Source organism: Chiroxiphia lanceolata, chromosome 10 (assembly GCF_009829145.1).
Source record: "Chiroxiphia lanceolata isolate bChiLan1 chromosome 10, bChiLan1.pri, whole genome shotgun sequence".
In the NCBI taxonomy this organism is placed as follows: domain Eukaryota; kingdom Metazoa; phylum Chordata; class Aves; order Passeriformes; family Pipridae; genus Chiroxiphia; species Chiroxiphia lanceolata.
This window is the reverse complement of record NC_045646.1, coordinates 10,918,442-10,938,691: the sequence shown is the minus strand read 5'-3', so window position 1 is coordinate 10,938,691 and position 20,250 is coordinate 10,918,442. Positions and strand designations below refer to the sequence as shown.

General features: G+C 44.1%; 1 protein-coding gene across 6 annotated transcripts in view; it reads right to left on the bottom strand.

The window, feature by feature from the left end:
• The window catches only part of LPP (LIM domain containing preferred translocation partner in lipoma), a 327,367-nt gene that overhangs the window by 149,086 nt on the left and 158,031 nt on the right, over nucleotides 1–20,250 (bottom strand). For all 6 annotated transcript variants that reach the window (XM_032697402.1, XM_032697401.1, XM_032697407.1 and 3 more), the window contains one exon: nucleotides 10,005–10,127. In XM_032697402.1, coding sequence (XP_032553293.1) covers nucleotides 10,005–10,127 — 123 coding nt within the window. The remainder of the gene's footprint in view (nucleotides 1–10,004; nucleotides 10,128–20,250) is intronic.

Below are 20,250 nucleotides of genomic sequence, written 5' to 3'. Positions count from 1 at the left end.
TTCACAGATGCCTCTGCCTCTTACTTTAATGAACTAGGTTTTGAACTAGGAACATCTTGGAACAATCCTGAGATATGTTCAGGCTACAAATCTATTTGTGTTTATTTACACACTGATAGCAGGGTCTGATGCAGAAACTGCAGGGTCAGCTCTCACATGTCTGCAGGGTTCTGGATCCTTACAGGTGGCCCTGCCTGAAATGAGGCCAGGAACAGATCTGCCCTGCCTTTGGACTGGCCATCAAGGGTTCTAGGGAGAAGTCCTCCCTCCCTAGAGAGAGGTAGGGCAGACCCTCATAAACACAAGACAAGTACAGACCAGGGAATGACTGACAACACTATATCAGAAAGTCACTGAAGTCTGCCCAAGGCCCTGTTTTACAATGAGCTGCATGGTCTCTCTGTGCCTCAGTTCTCCATTTGCAGAACAAAAGAACCAAACTTCTTCCTCCTCAGGGCACAATGCATGAAAAGCTGCAAGTGCTCATGCAAATAGGCACCAGTAAACAACCAGGACAAATTTGAGAAGGTCATACTTTAAATGCCAGGGTTTCCCAGTGTGCTTGACCCTCCACCTTTCAGATGTATTTAGAAACTACAACTGCAGAAGGTAGCTGTCCTTCTCTTCTAAAGAGCACAACTCAACAGTAACTCCCATCAGCAGGATCTATGCTGGCCCTGCAATGGTCTCTGGACAGACTGGAGACAATTCAAAGGCATACCAAGGCAATGCCCTCCTCGTTGTGAGCATAATGCACAAACCACAGAGTCATCATTCCCACTTCGGTGGAAATGGCCTGGGGAATACGTCCAGCACAGGCCACTGTGGGAGCAAAGTCCCAAGTGATGTATTGCCATGCAGGTGTTTCTATAAGTTGCTGTGCTGTTCCCTTGGCTCTGAACTATTTCCTTTCCCTAGCAGAGAGGGAAATGCAGCTGGTTCCTCTTGTGTGCAGAAGAGAAAAACACAACACAAAAGGAAAAAAACCATAGAGAGCAGAGCAAAGGAAGCCTGATTTCCTATGGACTTGTGTCTTGCGTCTTGAGCAGACTCTGACCCTTCCTGTTCTCATTTGTTACCTCTCCTGACTGCCCCTCCTGCTTCCCTTCTCCCCCTAGTATTAGCCTTGGCATTTGTCTGTGTATGTCAGCCAAACAATCCATGTTCCAGGTCAGAGATCCTGCTTACAGCACAGTCTGGAAGAGCAAAAGTTCAGATTGCCTGCAAGACACGCGGCGGGCTGGGAGCTCACTGTGCACGTGTGTGGACGGGCCAGCCCAAGGGCCACAGCGAGGACACCTCACTGCAGCTCTGCAGGACACGGATCTGAGTCTCTCCTGCCCCTCGCTGCAGCTTCCCGAGACAGATCTGAGTCCCTCTTGCCCGGCACTGAATTCTTCACACATATATCCCTCTCTTAGACCCACTTAAAAGTGGTCACAGAATTCAAACCATATATGGGGAGCAGCCAACTGCTGGACACCAATGGGTGCTGATTAGGAAGAATTAATCAACTACACTTTTAGTTCAAAACTCTCCAACTGTTTCCTTGGCAGGCACTGGACAGGAGAGTGGCTGCCGCAACTGTGGGGAAATCACTGCCTTGCGCCAGAGGACTGAGTTAAACTTCCAGCCGCACACAGCTGGGAGGAAAAAACTTCCCACGTATGGAGTGCTGGGTAGATCAGAGAGTGATGATACAGGTCTAGGACACCACAACTTTCTGGGCCTGAAGCTTTGAATTCTTGTGGGTTTGCTGGCAAGGCATCACATCAAGAAGTCTGTTGACCGTAAATCACAAAACTGTAGCTGAGTATCAAGCAACACCCTCCCACAGAAGAAACATAAAGGTTTTTATTTCCCCTGCTTGGTTCACTCACTCCAAGGCAGAGATGGATGAAGTTCCCCACACCCAAGACCTCTCTAAATCCTCCTGACAGGGGAGGTTCTCATGTACCTCTGCCCATCCATTCACATGTGCTATGAGAGGAGGATAAATCCATGACAGGGTACTCATGTTGTGACCTCAGCTCCTCTGCTGACCCGGGCACAAACCAAGACATTTGATCTCCCAGTGCCTTGGTTCTTCTCCTGCCCATGAGACAGCCAGTACACTTCCCTATTTCACAGGGCTGCTGTCATGGTGGTAAATCTGACGCTGCTGAAGCACTCAGATGCATCGACCCATGAAAGAACACAAGCAGAGTCCGTGTCCCAACAAAACACAGGTCTCTGCCCTAGAGGCAGCTGCTCTTCACTGGTTGGACACACGGACAGCTTGTGAAGTGTGTCGGGTCCCTTTGAGAAGAGTGCCAAACCACAGCGAGTGCCAAAAAGTAAGGATGGGGAAATGATGACAGGCTTCCTGAGATGATGGTATACAGTGCCTTGGTCCCGTGGTGGGGAAGAAGATAGAAAACAAAACATAACAATAGGTAGAAGGCCTTGAACAGCTTTAGAGAATAAGAGCCCTGCTCTCAACCACTCACAGCAAAACAATCACAAATGCAGAATGAGAAAAAGATCAAATTATGAGGTGCTATTTGCTTTTTATCACTGCTCCCAAAGTAAATGTTTATCTTTATCCGCACACAAATTTGGGATGCCTGCGCAGATTTTAAAGTCCAATATATCCAACAGTAGTCGTCATCTAAAGCTGTAGCCAAGCACGTAGGCAGGAAACCCAAATGGATGCAAAAAAAGAGAAAGGCGAAAGAGGAAAAGAAAACCTTACCGATATTACTGTGAACTTGATTATATATCAGAAAAAAGAAACAGCAGGAGTAGTGCTGCTTTATTTTTCCTCTGATGACAGTACAAGAGGAAGAAATAATACCCTGCAAAGGTCACTCTTATCCTGTTCATCTGTGACAAGCTGATAATCTGGGATCTCAGAAAACTTTCTTTAAAAATCTTCACGGACATGCTCTTATCAAAAGGATTAAGGTTTAATACATACCGGCAGATGCAACAGATTCAAGCATCTGCTAATCAGAGCAGAGTCAGTTTGCTGCACGCACCGGTTGGAGCTGATGAGCACAGGAAGCTTTCCCCTTCATACAAAGACCAAATCCAAACATACATGAAATCATCTCCTGGCTGTGCCCCCCAGCTCACACATACGTGGCTGAACATCCCTGTGCTGTGTGTGTTCCCGCCTGCAGACATGTCAGGAACGGCGTGACAGACGTGCGCTGCTCACAGCCAGCGCACCCGTAGGGGCGCTCCTAGAAAGCTTCAACCCTGGGACCATCTCAAGCACCACTCATGCAGGGTGGGAATGTCACTCTGCCTTTGGAGAGGGGAACCACAGGAGGAAGGGTTTCTGGATATAGAGGCTTTGCTTTTTGAGTGCTGGGAGGAAGCTACTGAAATTACTCCAGGCGGGATGTGTTCTTTTCTACTTTCAGTAACCCACACGGATTTTGCAAACAGCGCAAAGTCAGCGTGCTGCAGCTAGAAGCAGGAGAGCAGTTGTCAGAGTTGACCCCATCTTTAAAACAGCCCATGCAATTCCTGATGTCCATGACTATGGCAAAAGTGTCACAGCCCACTGAGAACACTCTAGCCAGCAGCCCTGCAGTGAGCCTGTACAAGTCCTCTGATGCTGCTTACGAGTGTTGGAGCTCACCAGCTCAAGGCCAGCTTGGGCACACCTCTGTGAGACACTGTCATCCCTTTGTGTACACATGAGCCATCCAAGTCAGTGGCAAAATGGCAGCACTGACAGCCTTCAGGAAAAGCACTATGTAGCACAGAAGCTTTGAAATAGCTGGATGGTCCTACTATAAAGTTATCAACCCTTTAGGATGGACAGGGGATCTTCTCAGTTTCAGCAGATGGGCTTATTCCCAATGAACCTCTCTGTCCTACAAGCGAAGAGATTAAAAAGCCCACAAAACCCCAAATGCACAGACCTCAAGTGAACAAATACACAGAAATCCCTTGCAACTGGGAAAGCACTGCCTGGCTACCCTGCTGTGCTGCTGGATTCAGAAAGCTCTTTGGCAAAGCTGTGCAGGTGCCCACAGATTAGACATGCTCAGACCAGCAGAAAAAGGCCAGGGAACTTTTATTTATCTCAAATATCATATGTGAAGATGGCAGAAGCAAAGCCTTTGACTTCAGCCCATACTGAATATCTGAAACAGCCATATCCCCCTGAGTCCCATAATTGAGGAACCATAAAACTCTCTGTCACATGAATGCTACAGGAGGGAGGAATTAATTCTGAACCCACCACATCAATCTCAATCTGTTTGTACCCCTAAATTTTGTTTTTCAAAAAAAAGAAAAATATTCCTGACAACAACTGGGATGCTAGCAAATACTCCGTGGACTGCACTTGCAAAATCCTTTCGGTGTGTACCAATGTAAGCAGCCAAGCTCAGGCAAAAACCAGGAACAATGACAGTGACTCTAAGCCTGGACTAGCAAATTTGCACAGACTGTTTCTAGTACAGATTCAGCAATCTCTTTTTCATAGCCCCAACCAAGAGCAATCATAAGGATCCTTCTCTAAGCTGGGGGAATCTGCTGCTCCTTGCTGAGTAGGAGGCTTTATTCATGGTTGGAGATACAGCTCTGCATAAACAAAGATAAAACACCCGAACTCTTAGCTGTGCATTCCTGACGCAGCTCTAAGTGGGGCACTAAAATTAGAAATTCACATGGAAGAGTCCTCCTAGGAGTCTTCAGTACTCGACATTTTGCCTTGTTCCATGGTTTGCCATCCTACAGCTGATACTGTTCAATCCTGTCCCATCATTCTGAAAGAAAATGCATCCATTGCCTTTTCACTGCTTTTATTATCCTCAACTGGTTGTCAGAAAAAGTGATGGAATAACAACCAGCGCTGTCAAACATTTAAATCTCTTTTAAACTCCCGTCATTACAAGACATTATTTCCCAGTATGTTTGGAACATAATGAAAATGTATCATTGATTTTTTAATTTAATCTTCTTTACTTTTTTATTGTTCTGTAGCTCACATTGAGAATAAGATTCTTTTCCTTCAAAATATTGCTCACTTCAGCTAACAGTGTTGGATAGTGGCAGATGTCTAGTACTAGGGGCAATGACACAGAAGCAGGGACAGAGGCATGAACCCTCAGGTATCTTGCCTAACTGTGCCTTGATTTTCCCCATCTGGTAGATGAAAAAAATAATTTCTTTCTCTTTTCCACTATTTGTACAACCACATCACCTTCAACCCAGACCATGGTTCCACACTGCTACGTGCCATACACATGGGTAGTAAGAGGCAAATCACACTGAAGAAGTTCCCAGGCTACAAGGACAGAAGAGATTTTGAGAGGAAGCAGTGAGGAAACGCTACGTTCAAGGTAATTTAACACAGTGGTGGTAGCTGGGAATGACACAGGTCTCCAGAGTGCCAGCCCAGATCTCTCCAGATCAAGCTGCCTCTGAGAACTGTACACAAATAAATTTCATCTTGACCATGATGAGTGCTCAAGCAAGTTTTTTTGCTATTTAAATACATCACAAATATTGGCAACACAGTATTTGCTTTTAAAAAAATATTAAATACCTTCAGACCAGGTACATCTCATTACTTGGTACACCTCCCACAAAGTGCTATTTTGCCAAACAGATATTCTGCTGGATAAAACTCAAGAGTTTCAGAAGGTAGGTGTCCAATTCCAGACAAAGCAATCAGCATTCAATACATAATTCACAGCAGGGACAAAAAATCCTGAGCTTACATGTGCTGCTATTTCCAGTATTTCATTTTCACAGTCTCTGCTGGAAGCCCTTTCTCCAGAGCCACAAAGTTTTCTTGTTTTTCAAAAAATGCAAACATTTATTTTATGGGCTGAAATTTGGCTTTTTTTTTTTTCTTAAGGTCTTGCTGCACTGATCGCTTATGCAAGGATTTAAGCAGAACAGATAAAAACTGGGAAAAATACCATTTAAGAGAGGAGCCCCATGACCATAGCATTCACCAGGCCTGTACTCAGGGGTTCACACAATTTAGGACTAGCCCCTGTTCCCATCCATGAAAGTTATGCACCTAATGTCTTGTCTTTTACTAATGCCTCCTTTTACTAATGAAAGACACAGTGGGTTCTCTGCCTCTGAACTTTCCAGTGCGTTACTGCAATTTAGAAGGTGTGATATGTACACAGAAACACACTGCAGCTACACAAGAGGAGCTTTGTGCTTTACTCATCACACTAGCACTTCCAAGTTTTACCAAGAGGGAGGAAAATATTAATTAGATTTTTTTTCATAATGCATCTGCAGGTCTTCAAACAATATCCAAGGCAAGCTAAATCTCACATGACATTGCAGTCATGTAATTTTGAGAACATCTTGGTCATCTTCTCCGTTTCAGTTCACTGTACCAGAGGGCTGGAACTCGTCATGACAGTGAAGGTCACACAGGTCCTTTCTAAAACTTCAGCTCAAGCTGAACTCTTTGAATACAATCTCTCCTACATCACCTCACATGACAGAAAACATCCTTAGATGCTGCTGTGTTGAGGTTAAAGATGATGATTTAGTCTTGTAATTTTCCCTGCTTTTAGAGATGTGCAATTTTGAAAGGTAAAGCCTGCATTTTAATCACTTCTGACTGGTTCTGTGATTCAGAGAGACTTTCGCTTGCAAAACATGGACTCAGCCTGGCTCTGAGGTTATAGTGATTGAAAGCTACCCACATGTTATTGATGGTCAATATGAAGTAAACTATCAGTGGCTAAAACCTCTGCTGCGGGGGGCTCTCTCAACAACTGCCTCAAGACAGAAGAACTTTCCAAACACGAAGCCTGAGAGAATCTTTCACTTTGAGGTTTAGAGACATTGAGGTTGACTCCTGCTGGGATACCCAACTTGCAGAAGGATCCTCTTCCACCAATTCTGCTGCTATGTGAAGGAAAGGCCTTTTCTGCTCCATAAAGGATCCATGTTGAGAAAATGCTCTTCAAACTCATCACTTCAGAGGAGAGGGCAACACAGCTCTGCAGTGCAGCAACATCCCACCTCCTCTGCCCAAGGCATGGGAAGCAGCCATCAGCTACCTTTGCTTTCCAACTCAGCTGCCTTGAGTTAGGCAGGACCATCAGGTACAAGGAGGGCACTGCTGACCACAGATATCCAAATTCTCTCCCTGGTCATTTTTAGCTCATGGAAGTGTCCTTGTCACCTACCAAGGACACAAAAAACGTTTTTAGAGTGACATCCAGATAAGCAATGCAGGGATGGTGTAGAGATGCATTCTCATCCATGTCCTCAATAGCAGGTCTGCTGGCTAAGGGACATTGTCTGGGGTTGGCATTGGCCCACCCATTTTGAGAAACATTGAGGACTTTCCAGATCTACTGCAGAGAGCACACATCCTTCTGTGTCAAAGGCACCTCCTGGTGCAGTGTGTCTCTTTGCAATCTTGAACTCATACCAAGGATCAATAGAGCTTCCCTCTGTGTGAATTTATGCCAGTGGGCAAAGTATGTCAAATAAACTGCTTGTCATTACCCTGCTATCACTCCTACTCCACTGAGAGAGGACTATGTTACCATTTAGCTTATGTTGCTTTAAAACTGTCTTGAAGATAATATAAAATAGGAACCTAACGATAAAATTTCTCTTATTCCAGAATAGGAATATCCCCAAGGGCAAGGTATTCCTACAGAATTATTATAATGCTTTAACTGCATAAGCACAACTGAAAATGTCTTCTCTGAAAACAAGCTGTAACTCTATTTTCCTATCTGCAGCCATTACCCCGATAAATTTGGGAAGGTCAGCTAAGGTGTAATCCAATAAATGTGCTGATGTTCTGAGTAAGTACCTTACAATTTGCAGCCTAATCTATTATCCTACTATAAGACCATCAAATGACTCACCGGTTTTAATACTTAGTACAGATCAAACAAAGGAAAATATCAAAGCTTTACGTTCTAGTTCCACCTTTCAAGGACTTGTTTGAGTACTCTTTAATTACAGCAGATGATACATCCATCTCTGGCATTTTCTTTCTCTAACAGCTCAAGTTAGAAGTTGCTGTAGCTGTACTTTTCACAGGACATCATTATGTTAACCAATAAGTCCTGAAAAGCCTGATAAACTGAACAAAAGAAATTAGGATTTGATCTCAGAGATGGAATTCAGCTTCTTCTGCCCACCGGATTGCACAGTGTGTAATGCACCTGGGAGACTCACCATCCTGGGTAAGGAGAGAAAAGTCTGCAGAGCCCCCACCTGAGCTGTGGGCAAAAAGCCATGGGAACGAGCATGTGCCCCAAGCAGCACATGTCATCTTGGAGGCTGATGCCCAAACTTGGCCTATGACTTCAAATTTTCCAGAAACTCAAATATACCTGCAGAAGTTTGCATCTGAATGCTGTGATTTTTTTATTTATCTTTTTTAATGGTAAAGGTGTAAAATAAAAGTGAAAAAACCAACCTATTCACAGAACCCCAGATCCCAAAGGAAGAAGTATCAGGAGGCAGTCGTCAGCAATGTCAGCAAACTGCAAATGCTCAGTAAAGTGGGTACAGAAGTTACTACAAAGATATTGGAGCTGGCCAGGGGCATTGCACAAATCTCTTTCAGTTAACTCTCGCAGTGTTTCGACACTATAAAGCATTTCCCAGTAACAGTGTGCATTTGTGTGTGTTTGGCCCACACGAACAAAATGAACATGGGTTATTCAAAGCAGTGCCTGAGCAGAACTTGTCTCATTTATTGCAACTACAAAAACTCACTGGGAAAAGGACTGAATGGTATCTGGTTTACATTGTTGCTCTTTTTGACTGACTAACCCAAATTAGACTGTTTTTCAAGCACAGTTCTGTAATTTTATGCAATAACTGTGCACATGCTGCTAGAATGAAAGGAGTTTAATAGGGAAGTCCCTGCAGAAGGGATGGGAAACTCAGAGTCTCTGTGGCAGATGGACACTTCCAAAAGTGCCCAAATCTGATTTCTCTTTGCTTTTGCTCAGTTCACAGACTTAAACATGTGCAATTCTAAAGAGACTCTGATCACTACTTTAGTTCTGCTCCAAAAGTACCAGTTCTCAGCTACTTAAAAGAAATGCAGCAATGAAAAGAACGAAAAAAGCCACAAACCAAAGAGAAGGCTTATATGGGTGTGCACCCATCACTCACCTATCCCTTTGATACTTTTGACTTTAGGTGTTTTAGTAAGGTTAATACAGCATATATATAGCTGCATACATCCCTACAGACATGTAAGAAATGAGACCAGTCATGAGATTAGGAAGGAACGACAGGGCACAACGGGACACAAACATATCTGGAATGATTTTATGAGATCCCAAGAATTGCCCTTTTTTAAAGTGCCACCAGGGTGTCACCACTTCCTCTGATAGATAGATGACATCTCAGCAGAACTTAAATAGCTCCACTCAAGCACTACCTAGGATGAGTGACAAAAATTAGCCGAGCCACTGACACCCCTGCAGTCCTCGTCTAGACACAGCAGAGAAGTGTGAATTCCTGTCTGCCTTGCTGGGCTACAGCCACCCTGACAGCTGAGCTACGGTCCAAGCCACTTCATCGCCACTGATTAGATGACAAAAAACAAAAGAAAACAACTTGAGATGCAAATATCTGGATCCTTCTGGTGGCATGACAGGTAAAAGTTAACAAAATGGAAAAATGACAAGAAAATAAAAGCATAAAAGTACTTGTGAACTGAGCAGGTTTTAATTCACGAGCTATTGTTGGTTAAAAGTTGAGGAGAATGAAATGCCAATTTTGAAAGTATTTCTCTGACATCTCCGTGGCAATCTAACAATCGGGATCAGAGGCCCTTCGCTCAGAGGTGTGGCAGCTTTTGAGCCGGTGCCCCCTCAGAGCAGCTGTGCCCTTCTCCCCATTGACATCCACATCTGGATGCTATCAGGAGGAACTGGCATGCCTGCTCACAACAAATACCAAGCAGTTAGCAAATTGACTCCAGAAGTCGATGCTGGCCCCTTTCCCACTCTCTGTTTACGCAACGTGCCACTAACCTGTTGAGTCCGAGGTTTGTACGGAGAGCTGCTCTCCAGGTCGGCCAGGATGCTGGTCAGAGAGTCAATTTCTGCATCTAGACTAGACCGCCTCTCTTCAAGCGTCTTGCCACCAGGATTCACCTTAAAGAAGAAAGAAAAGTTCCAGTTATTCAAACCACTTGGCCTGGTACGTGATTTCTTACTCATAGAGCTGCCACCATGCCCATCAATAACCCTCCGGTTTCAGGGACAAACAGGCTGAAATGCTATAGTTCCCTCCAGAACCAGCAGCAAGCCTCCATCTCACAGGGACTTATGCTGTTTTGGGGCTTTCCTTCATGTATTTCCCACAATGGGAAATGTGAATGAAATACACTGTGTTAAATTGACTTGGAGGATTAGCAATTTGGCAATTCACTGCTGAGGTGAAGGGGAAGGACACCAAGAATACCCATCTGGGAAAACAGAGCTGGGGACAGGCTTGGAGAACCTGGATCCCAAGAGCATCTCCTCTGCCATGTCCCCATCTCAGGCAAAGCACAAAGAGAGAAGAACTGCAAGCCATAGTGGCCAGCAACCAGCCACATGCACCTATTCTTATTCTAAATCAATTCTTGGTAACTGTGCCTCTTTGATTCAACACTTCTTCACAAATTTCATCTGAAAAATGAGCCCCTTCAAGGAAGAGTGAAAAGGTTCAATCCATTTCTAGCAGATTCAAGGTGAAGGGTGTGATTTGCAATAAGCAGTCACAAAATAGCATAAATAAGGTCCTTGTGAAAAGGCTACTATGCAGGAAAGCCCAGAGAAAAATGCCAACATGCAGCCAGGACCCTTTCTAATTCAATGCATTTTGCTTTCTCTATGTCCAGCCCCACTTGTACCCAGGCTGGTAGGGATGCTCACTTGGAAGGGAAGAGACATGAATTTTCACCACCACCACCCATCTCAAAAAGTAAAACCCAAGTCTCAGCACCACAGGAGAGCATGACCCCCAAGCCACTGTTCAATGGCTGCACTGCAAGCCCTGCTAGAATAAGTATTTTAAAAGAGGACTCATTCACACGCTTTGTTTTTGATCAACTAAACTAGTCCAAAACTTCTGGAAAGGACCTCTGTGCTGTACAGCCCAACCCAACAGTGGTACATCCTGACAGGGCACAAAGGCAGGTACAGATTACAAAACCCTCCTTAATGTTTTCAGTGCTTTGGAAATTAGGCAGCTCCATCAGGAATGGGAAATTTAAGAAAACCAGCTAAGGATCCCTACAGTGTTGCAAGTAGGTACCAGGAGCCAGCCCCACTGAGCCAGACCACAATTAGGGCACGCAAAGAAACCAAAGTTCTTGAGTCAAGGGAAACATTACATTGAAAGTCTTTTCTCAACATAAGTTAATTGTCTTCTGTCTTTCAATTTTTTACTTATCTGCAAATCCCCCAGACAGTTTCTCCACATACGTGCAAGCACAGAGCTCAGTGAAGAGCTCATTCAGAGCTTGACGACTTCAATAATAAAAATATTAAAGAATTACCTAACAACTCACCTCATATCAACTGCAAAGCCTGTTCAGACCATACCTGCACCTCCCCACAGACAATCCAGCTCTGTTTGCCTTCACTCTCACCAAGTTATTTCAATTTTCCAAGCCAAAAATTTGCCTTTTTCTTTGGCTCACTGGTTGTTCCAGATAGTTTTTATTTAAATTTCATTTCAGGAGTATTCGATCATTACCTGTTTTACAGAACTCCCCAGTAATCAATCTGACACATAAGTGGCAAGTTGGTCAATGAGAGACAGGCTATGCAAAGTAGACAGGCTGTTAGTTGGCCAAACTTATACGTGCTGAGGCATTCATTAGTTCCTAATGATTATTAAATTTTATTGGATTACAATAAATTTGGCTTGACTAACAAGAAAATGGAAGCTCCAATGTGCTTTATGCAAGAACACACCATTTAAAAGGCTGAAAGTCAGGTTAGAAACTACTTAGAAACTCAAATCTTCTTGCCTATTTTTATTATAGAGCCAAAGTCTTTCCATCCAAACTACTGTTAAAAAAAAATAAAAATATTTTCACAGGAATTACCCCAGACCCCTACTCCTAGATAACTGTAGGCACCTGGATTTTCATAGCTCCAAAAGTACAATTTCCTTTCCACTTCATGGCTCTTGTTTGGTTTTTCTCCATCTTCCAGTAGTTGGCCTATAACTGCCACAGGCTTCCCAGACAGAAAAACTGTGATTGCTCCACTCCAGCACATTTTTAAGCTAAGCAGTCAAAAGTCAGCCTGGAAAGGACAGGAGAGATGCAAAGGGCATCCAAGACCCCAGCATGTGAAGTGATAAATCAAGGGAATGGCAGACCCAGGAATAAACCTGGAGTACACACAGGACCTTCTTGGCACCCTGACCCTGGAGAGAAGGGATGGTGGTAGATGAGAAGATCAGCCAATTTCATTTCTGCTTCTTAGCATTTCTGGGCCATATTATTCCCAGGTTCTCATTCCCCAGAACAATTATGCAATAGCTGACTAGCAAACACTGCAGAACAAGTTGTAAGGTTGTAAAAGTTAAATGTCCTTAGGAAACCTAGAAAAATAAAATAAAATAGAATGGAAACATCTCTCACGATTCAGGGCTCTGTAGAAGATTTACTTATTCAATTAAAACATAATCAACACAGATTAAAAGCCCAGTTCTACAAATGCTGGAGCACAACGCAGTACAAAGGTGCCAACGAATAACACTACTGATATGTGTCAGGGCCTAATGGGACAGGAATGGACTTTGAAGACATTTAAGAAATGGTAATCCATGCAAAGACAGATTCCTGCTTGCTCTCTCTTCCCCATCTCCACAGATCTTGCATCTTCTCTCTCCCCACAGTGTTCCACATTCAGCTGAAGGATTTGGGGAAACAGGAGAACCATTTGCAACACCAACTTCAGCAAGAGAGGGTTAAGTTATTTCTCTTCCCATGCTCTTCGTCATGACGCTGCTATAAAAGTTTTATGATATTGTTCTGGAACAAAACCCAAGCACCAGGTCCCAAGGCACAACAGGTTCACACAGACACAGCTCTGCTCCGAGGAACCCAGACTGGTTAAGCTCACAACCTCGCAGATACAAACACCGGAACCAGAAAGAACTGCTAATTCTATTTCTGTCTGGATTTATGGCATTGTTGCAGACATGTCACTTGTGCACCCCCTCTTTCAGCCAGTAGAAGATGGAAAAATGGGTTTAAAAAGAAAAAGGATGCTATCTTTGGCTCAGTCAACGTGAGTTCGACAAAAAGCAAACATAAGCCAACCCAGTCCAACAAATTACTCATGCCAGAGATCATCCACTCACGTGAACTTCTGCAACGCCTACACTCCTGTCCCCTGGCTCAGTCCCTGCTGTGAGTCAAAAGACAGAAAAACAGCAGAGAGCTTCACTGCTTGGCTTGTTTGTCCGCCTCTGAATTCCTGGTGTGCAGCTCAGAGCAGCTGTGATGATAATCTGCTCCTGAGCCCTGTCAACTGACTCTGCTCTGATGAAAATTTGCTTTACTTTTGCTAATCCTTCCACCCAACACCAGTCAGTGCCACAGGTCCCACCACACCACCCCAAGGGACATTTATGACAGAGTATGCAGTGCAGATGTCAACGCAGGGTCTCAAATTTTGCCTCACTACTCTAAAAGGGTTGTAAGACTATTCACCAAGCTAAAAGACATGAAAAGCACAATGATTTCCCTAGATGTCACCTCTTTCTACAATGCCAGATCACCTATTCTTATCACATTTTGCAGCTTTCAGCAGAGAAACAAGAACACTTCTCATTTATCCAAGCCAGCTCCTTGCAGTGGGCTCAAAGAGAATAATCTGGTTCCCAGATGTCCTTCCTAGCTCTTGCTCCAAATTCCTTTCCCTACCCAGACCCAGACACCTCTCTTTTATTCTCTGTTTTCCCCTCTCTCTATGCCCTGTTTGCTGCCCTGCAGTGCTGTAGCTCAGGACAGGCATTAGCCCCTCAGACAAGAGATGCAACATGGGATGCCAGCTTGGCCTCTGAGCCTCTACAGTAAATCGCGCTGATGCCTGGTGGTGTGGATGTGTCAGACAAACATGGAGGGTGACTTTGCAGCAGCAACCTGCTGACAAGACATGGACAGTTACAAGTAACTCCAGTGTCCCAGTGCATATTTTCTACTAAGACAAGGCAATGGCCAAACTCCTGAATACTTTGAGACCATCAGGACTTTGCTCACCACAGTGCAATTTACCAGCATCCATATCCACCATGTCTCCATCCACCTCAGCCCTGCTCAAGTCTCATCTAATGGAGGTTGAGCTGAGCATGTTTCCTGAGCATTGTGACCAGCTCATCCTCTGAGCTGTGCCCTCGGAACACGAGCTGTCATTAGTGGGAAAGGTAGTGCTGTTTTATCTGTACAGACACATTCAAGACAGCAGAGCTACAGCTAAACAAGCAACCTTCCTTGTAGCATCAGCCTGCTCCACATGCCGTGCTATCACAAGTCACTGATAACTTCATAACTCACAAGTGAAAGACTGGAGATGAACACCATGGATAGTATGAAAGGTCATACCTTGACTCAAAACAAAGCTGGGGGCCTGCAGTACCTTCTGCTCCTGGTTCTTGGTTTTACTGGAAGCCTGAGCTGCTTGGGAGCTCTCGTTGAGCTGCGACACGTCAACACTGTTTGCACTTACACATCCAAGAATGGGGAAAAGCAGGGAGCTGAAAAGTCTTCTGGATCAAAGGAAGGACTAAACTAGTGAGGGGAGCAAGTGGAATTCAGACAAATCACAGGTTGTGAGCAGGTGTAATACATATGGACTTTTGCCCTGAAAGACTTCATTGTCCTTTCCTCCAGTAAAAGCCAATGAACCACAGCTGATAAACTCAGTGACCACTGTCTGCTTCCACTAGGCTGCCCCCACCGCAGGCGCCTGTCATGCTCTGCAGGCTGTCTGAATCCTGGGGTAGGCACTGAGGTGGTGGAAAGAGCAAACAGAACAGCCTCCAAACAAGGAGTGAGCCTCTCCTCATGCTCCATGGCCTTGGGCACTGGGCTTAGACAGAGTCACAGACTGAGCAAGAAGGATGGGGCTCTTTAATTTCCTATTTTAGCTGGGGGCAGGTAAGGGAGAGAGAAGTGTTTGATTTTGATGGTATTCACCACACTTACAGGAAGAGATTGGGAGAAATGTTAACTAGGAAGAAGAAAGAAAGTGATTCAGGATGGAGGTTGTGTTTAATTTTTCTTTTTTTTCTCTCTTTCTTTGCTCTTTCTTCAATGATTTCACTGCCGGAGGCAAGGTCCTTTTCAGACACACACCCCTGCTACTTCATCTCTCTCTCATTCTTCTTTCCAAGGTCACAAAAGCCATCTAAAGCCCAAAAAGACATTGCAGTGGCAAAAAGATGCATCCTGAAGGGCATCTATCAGGAAAATGAAGCACCCTGAAGAGTTGCATTGTCTATTCTCCCCTGAGCCTACAGACAAGTGCAAACATTTTCTTCCAAATTCCCTAATGTAAATTAAAACAGTTCCAAGAGGCTGCACCCCCACACATGCACATGGAGACAAGAGCTGACTGCAGCATTCAGGGCAAAGGAGGTCTGAGATGCTTGATTGATGCCTAATCTCCATTCCAGGCACCAAGGAGGGGCTGTAAAAGAAGTCGTGCCCTTTAAAAACAGAAAGATTGAGTCTTTTGAAACAAATCTGAAATGATGGAAGATTTCAGCAGATGTGACCGCAGTGATTTCACCAGATGTGATTGTATCAAGGATCTAATAGAAAAGAACTTCCCTGCTGTTCCATCAGGCTAAAGCCAGGCCTGAAATATCCTTTTTAGTCTTTTGATGACATCAAGGATAAAAGCCAAAGGGAAGTTAGGTTTTGATTTATTTTTTCCCTTGCTTTTCTTTTTTTCAGGCACAGAATAGTTTTACCTGGTTTGTGTTGCTGGATATTAGCGGGACCAAAGAAAAACACTTCAAAAGTTTAAAGAGGGTTGTTCAAAGGCACCATTTGGTGTCTCAGATGCTGCTGTCATTTAATCTAGCAACATTTCTACAACTCCAGCCACTTCTGAAGATCTCACTGTAAGGAGGCAGGTGGGCCTACCTGGAACAGAGCTTAAGTGGAGTGGGGGTAATCATCCACTACATTTACTGCCTACGTTTACTGTCCCAAAAAGGGCCAATAAATGTGCCAGATATCTTCCCCTGGCAAAGTTCACACCAGCAGCTGTGTCACTGCAAAATGCAGGAGACACAGTGGGGTAAAGGGAGCTGTGCTCCTCAGGTCCAAGCACAGCTCAGCCAGACCTATGGCATGGGTTTGGCATAGCCGCAGTCCCACATTCCATTTTTCCACTCATGGAAAACGCAGATAGCACTGGGTATCCAGATGGAACTAATTTCTGAAGGAATAAGGTACTGTAAAGAACTGCACGGGCTTTCAGTTGGGGCAAACGAACAAGCAGATCATGAAAAGTTATTTGCTAAGCATTGCTAGGAGACACCTTGCAAAACCTTAACAAATGATTTAAGAACTCACTGGTGTAGAAAGTTTATGAAAAGGGCAAATAATAAAAATATTTAAAAAAAATACAGAAAAAGCAGATAACAGAAGAAAGCATGAAATTAGAAGGTATCAGTCTTAAAACAAAGAAAGGAGGGTAGGTGTTTTGTCACACAACATACCACTAAGCTGTGGATCTACTTCTGCTGCAAGATGCTGTGGTTGCTATGAGTTTACATGGATTTCAAAAGCAGCAGGAGCAACACGTGGAAGAAAACTCCACCAAGATAAATAATAAATAAAAAATGTTCTGTGTGTCCCCTTCTGCATTTTTCTCTGGCCACCAGTGATCTGATTTGGCTCTACAGACATTCACATAGAGCCTCCGCTTGTGTTTTCTATCTGCCCACTGACAACTGCCAGTCACCTCTGCTGGTGGGCACATTCCAGTCTCTGCAGGTAAATAACTGACCATCACCTTAGTGCCAGGTTTAGACCAACACCTGTAAACCCACTTCTTCCTTCCTTGTAGCAAAAACAACAGAAATCACAGTCAACTGCACGCAGCCTCCTGGGACACATAGATGAAAGACAGCAAAGACTCTGTTGCAGTTATGAATCTGTATGACAATAAAGATTTATATTTCCCTAGAGATTAGTGTGACAGGCACTGCTCACATACAATACCTAGGAAACATCCTTGTCCCAAGAAGCTTACTGTCAATTGGATACCAGACCTGAGAAGAGAAAGCAGGTAGAGGGGTGGGAGCAAGGTGCTGCAACTGGAGATACAATCAAGCTCCCTTCAGGCTACCAAGATAAAGACATTAATCCACTGGACCAAGTCAGCTCCTTAAAGGACACTTAATTCTCTTTATTTGCCATCCTAGCCCCAACAAAACACACCAGAAGACAACAACCTCCTGTCCAAGACATCCAAGCTCCACCTGCAAGTTCACTGCAGGATGGCCAAAATTTCACATGACCAGAAGGCTGCATCTGAGATGCTGCCATGCCAAGCACTGGCTTGTGGGTCAGTGGTGATCTTCATCACTGTTTAATAAGCCATTGCCCTCTGCTTAACTTGAGCAGGGCCCCAATCCTGAAACCAGCATCTCAGCTCTGCTTGGGGGCAGCACACACAGTGTAAATGTGCAGCAGAGCCCAGGAGTAATTACCCTGCCAGCAGCTCCTAACCCTAACACTGGAGGGAATATTTTGCCACAAACACCCATGGTTTGTCCAGACTTCTCAAGAGGATTTGGCCCTGGAGATTAAGCAGAATAAGCAGAAGCAAAAAAAGGATGGAACTGCATCATAGAAGCTTAGCCAACAGGCTCGGTGGCCTGGGACACTCTCTGCTGAAGCACTGGGTAGAAGACCAGCAGCAGACAACTCTGCTGGCTGTGGTGGGACATGGACAACGGACCACAAGGAGATTTGCAACACTTCCTGTCCCATTGCCACCCCTGAGGACAACAGAAGGAGTGACAGAAGTAAAGAGCTTCTGACTGCTGAGTTTTGCCCATGGAAAGAAGTCCTGGAAATGCCAAGGTTAGCTAAATGGGGTTTTTGAAACTGCAGTGCTTCTCTGGGCCTCTACACTGGAAAAGAGAAAAATGGCAAACGCTGTTCAGTCAACCAGATCTTCGTACTGAGGGTCAGCTAGTGCGTGGGGAAGAGGCACCGTAATCCTCAGCACATGAAAGCAACAGGATGGATTTGATAAGGAACAGTCAGGGGATGAAGAGAGAGGAGGAGTCCCACGAGCCGACATCTGCCAGAGCAGCAGACTCGACAGTCCTGAGAGTTTACTTAACATGTCTGATCAAAAGCTTTGGGAGTCTTGTCTGTGTTAAGTGCTACCAGATGCAAAATCAGCAGCAAGATGAGAAGTATATTAATAAACTAAGGAGGCACGTAAAGTTATTTGAAAACTGAATGGGGAAGATGGGGAGAGAAGGGGGAGAATAAAAACAGTTTATTTTTCCATTAAGGCAATTTAATATTCTCCAGGTGGAGTTACAATCACTCGTCCTTGGGAATTAAATTGAATTAGTGAAACGTTCCTGTTCATCAGTGGAATATACAATATGAAGTGGGATATATTATTTTTTCTTTATGCTTTCGGCAGGACAGTGCTGCCTCTTTATTCACAGGGCAAGAACAGCTGGCCATGAAATCCTTTTGACCCAGCATGACTTTCACTGACTTAACTAACTTCACAGCAGCAGGGAATATATCCCTTTTCTTTTAATTAATGCAATTACATTAGGACTCATTATTGACAATTATGGTGACTGTTAAAAGTTTCCCCTTTCTTTGCCCACTCTCCCACCAACTTAAAATCTGCTCCAATATCGTCACAAATTAATGTTTAATTAGCCATCAAGCAGAGCTGATGTTCCCTGTAGAGTATTGCTGCTTACAGAAAAACTGAGAAATAGGAGAACACAGCAGATATTTCATCATCTGCCTCCAAGGGGAATCATAACCGAAGAGTAACCAATTACCCCAATACAGTTGCGAAGTTTAATCAATGTAGAAAACAAATGGCTCATTAAGTGTCCAGTGCAATAATGGAAGACCTTCCCACTGCGTCATACAACATGAATGTTACATTTATAGAAGATCCAATGGTGATGTCAATGGTGTTCACCTCCACATCCTGGCCAAGTTGTGATCATCTTTCCTTTTCTGGCATAAGAAAAGAAGTAAGAAGAGGATGCCTCCGAGAGCATGGGATGTATCTGACAAGCCATGAACTACACATGCCTATGCACAAGGCAAGCTGTCAAACCCAGCCCCCCCCACTCTGGATTTACATCCCATAGGGGAAAACCACACCAAACACTGTCTCCTGCCTGGTGCCAAACTATCCAGGAACAGGGAAAGCACAGAGCTGAAGGTGATTTTACTCCTTTCAACACTTGTGGTGAGTCTGGCGCTGACATATTGTGTCCAGTATGGGAGGCAGTTGTAAGAACTTGAGAGACACCCCAGAAAAGCAGAAACAGATGAAAAGGAGACACGTAGAGAGCTCACTTGGTTTCACCTATGAAGGAGATTGAGTAGCTTGACAGCAATATCTAAACCGCTTCACAGAATGAAAATGCCAGATACCAGGAGACTGTCCAACCTAGCAAACCAGAAAAACATACAGAGGTTGGGAAGTCAAAGCTAGAGAAATTCCATTTAGAAATAACAGAGATATTCATTTATGTGTAATACTGCACATAATTAAATGTTGAAACAAACTTCCAAGATTTCTCCACCTCTTGATGTCTGTGGATCAAGGCTGGATGCCTTTGGTCTCCCTGGGTGACCAGGCAAAGCTTTATGATCTGTGCTTGCAGAAGGGCACAGCTGACAATTTAATGACTCTGCCTGGCCCCCACACCGACAGAGGTGAGAAAGAAACAGCTCTGCCACATCCATAAAGATCTATTGACATCACTTTGTGTTTGCACCACTGTAACTGGGAATTAAATTTACATGAACAAACTCTATCCTACACAAGACTGAATATTGTGACAGTTAAATAAAGAGCTTTTTAAAAGGCACATGTCTCAGGCAATTTTAATCAAAAAGGATAGGTTTTGTTAAAGCTACCAATTTCAGAAAATTAAGGTTGACTAAAACTGTTTTTAAAAACTCCTTTTGGAATTTAATCACATATTGGAAACCCATACGCAGCTGCTTGTGTCACCTGCAAAAAG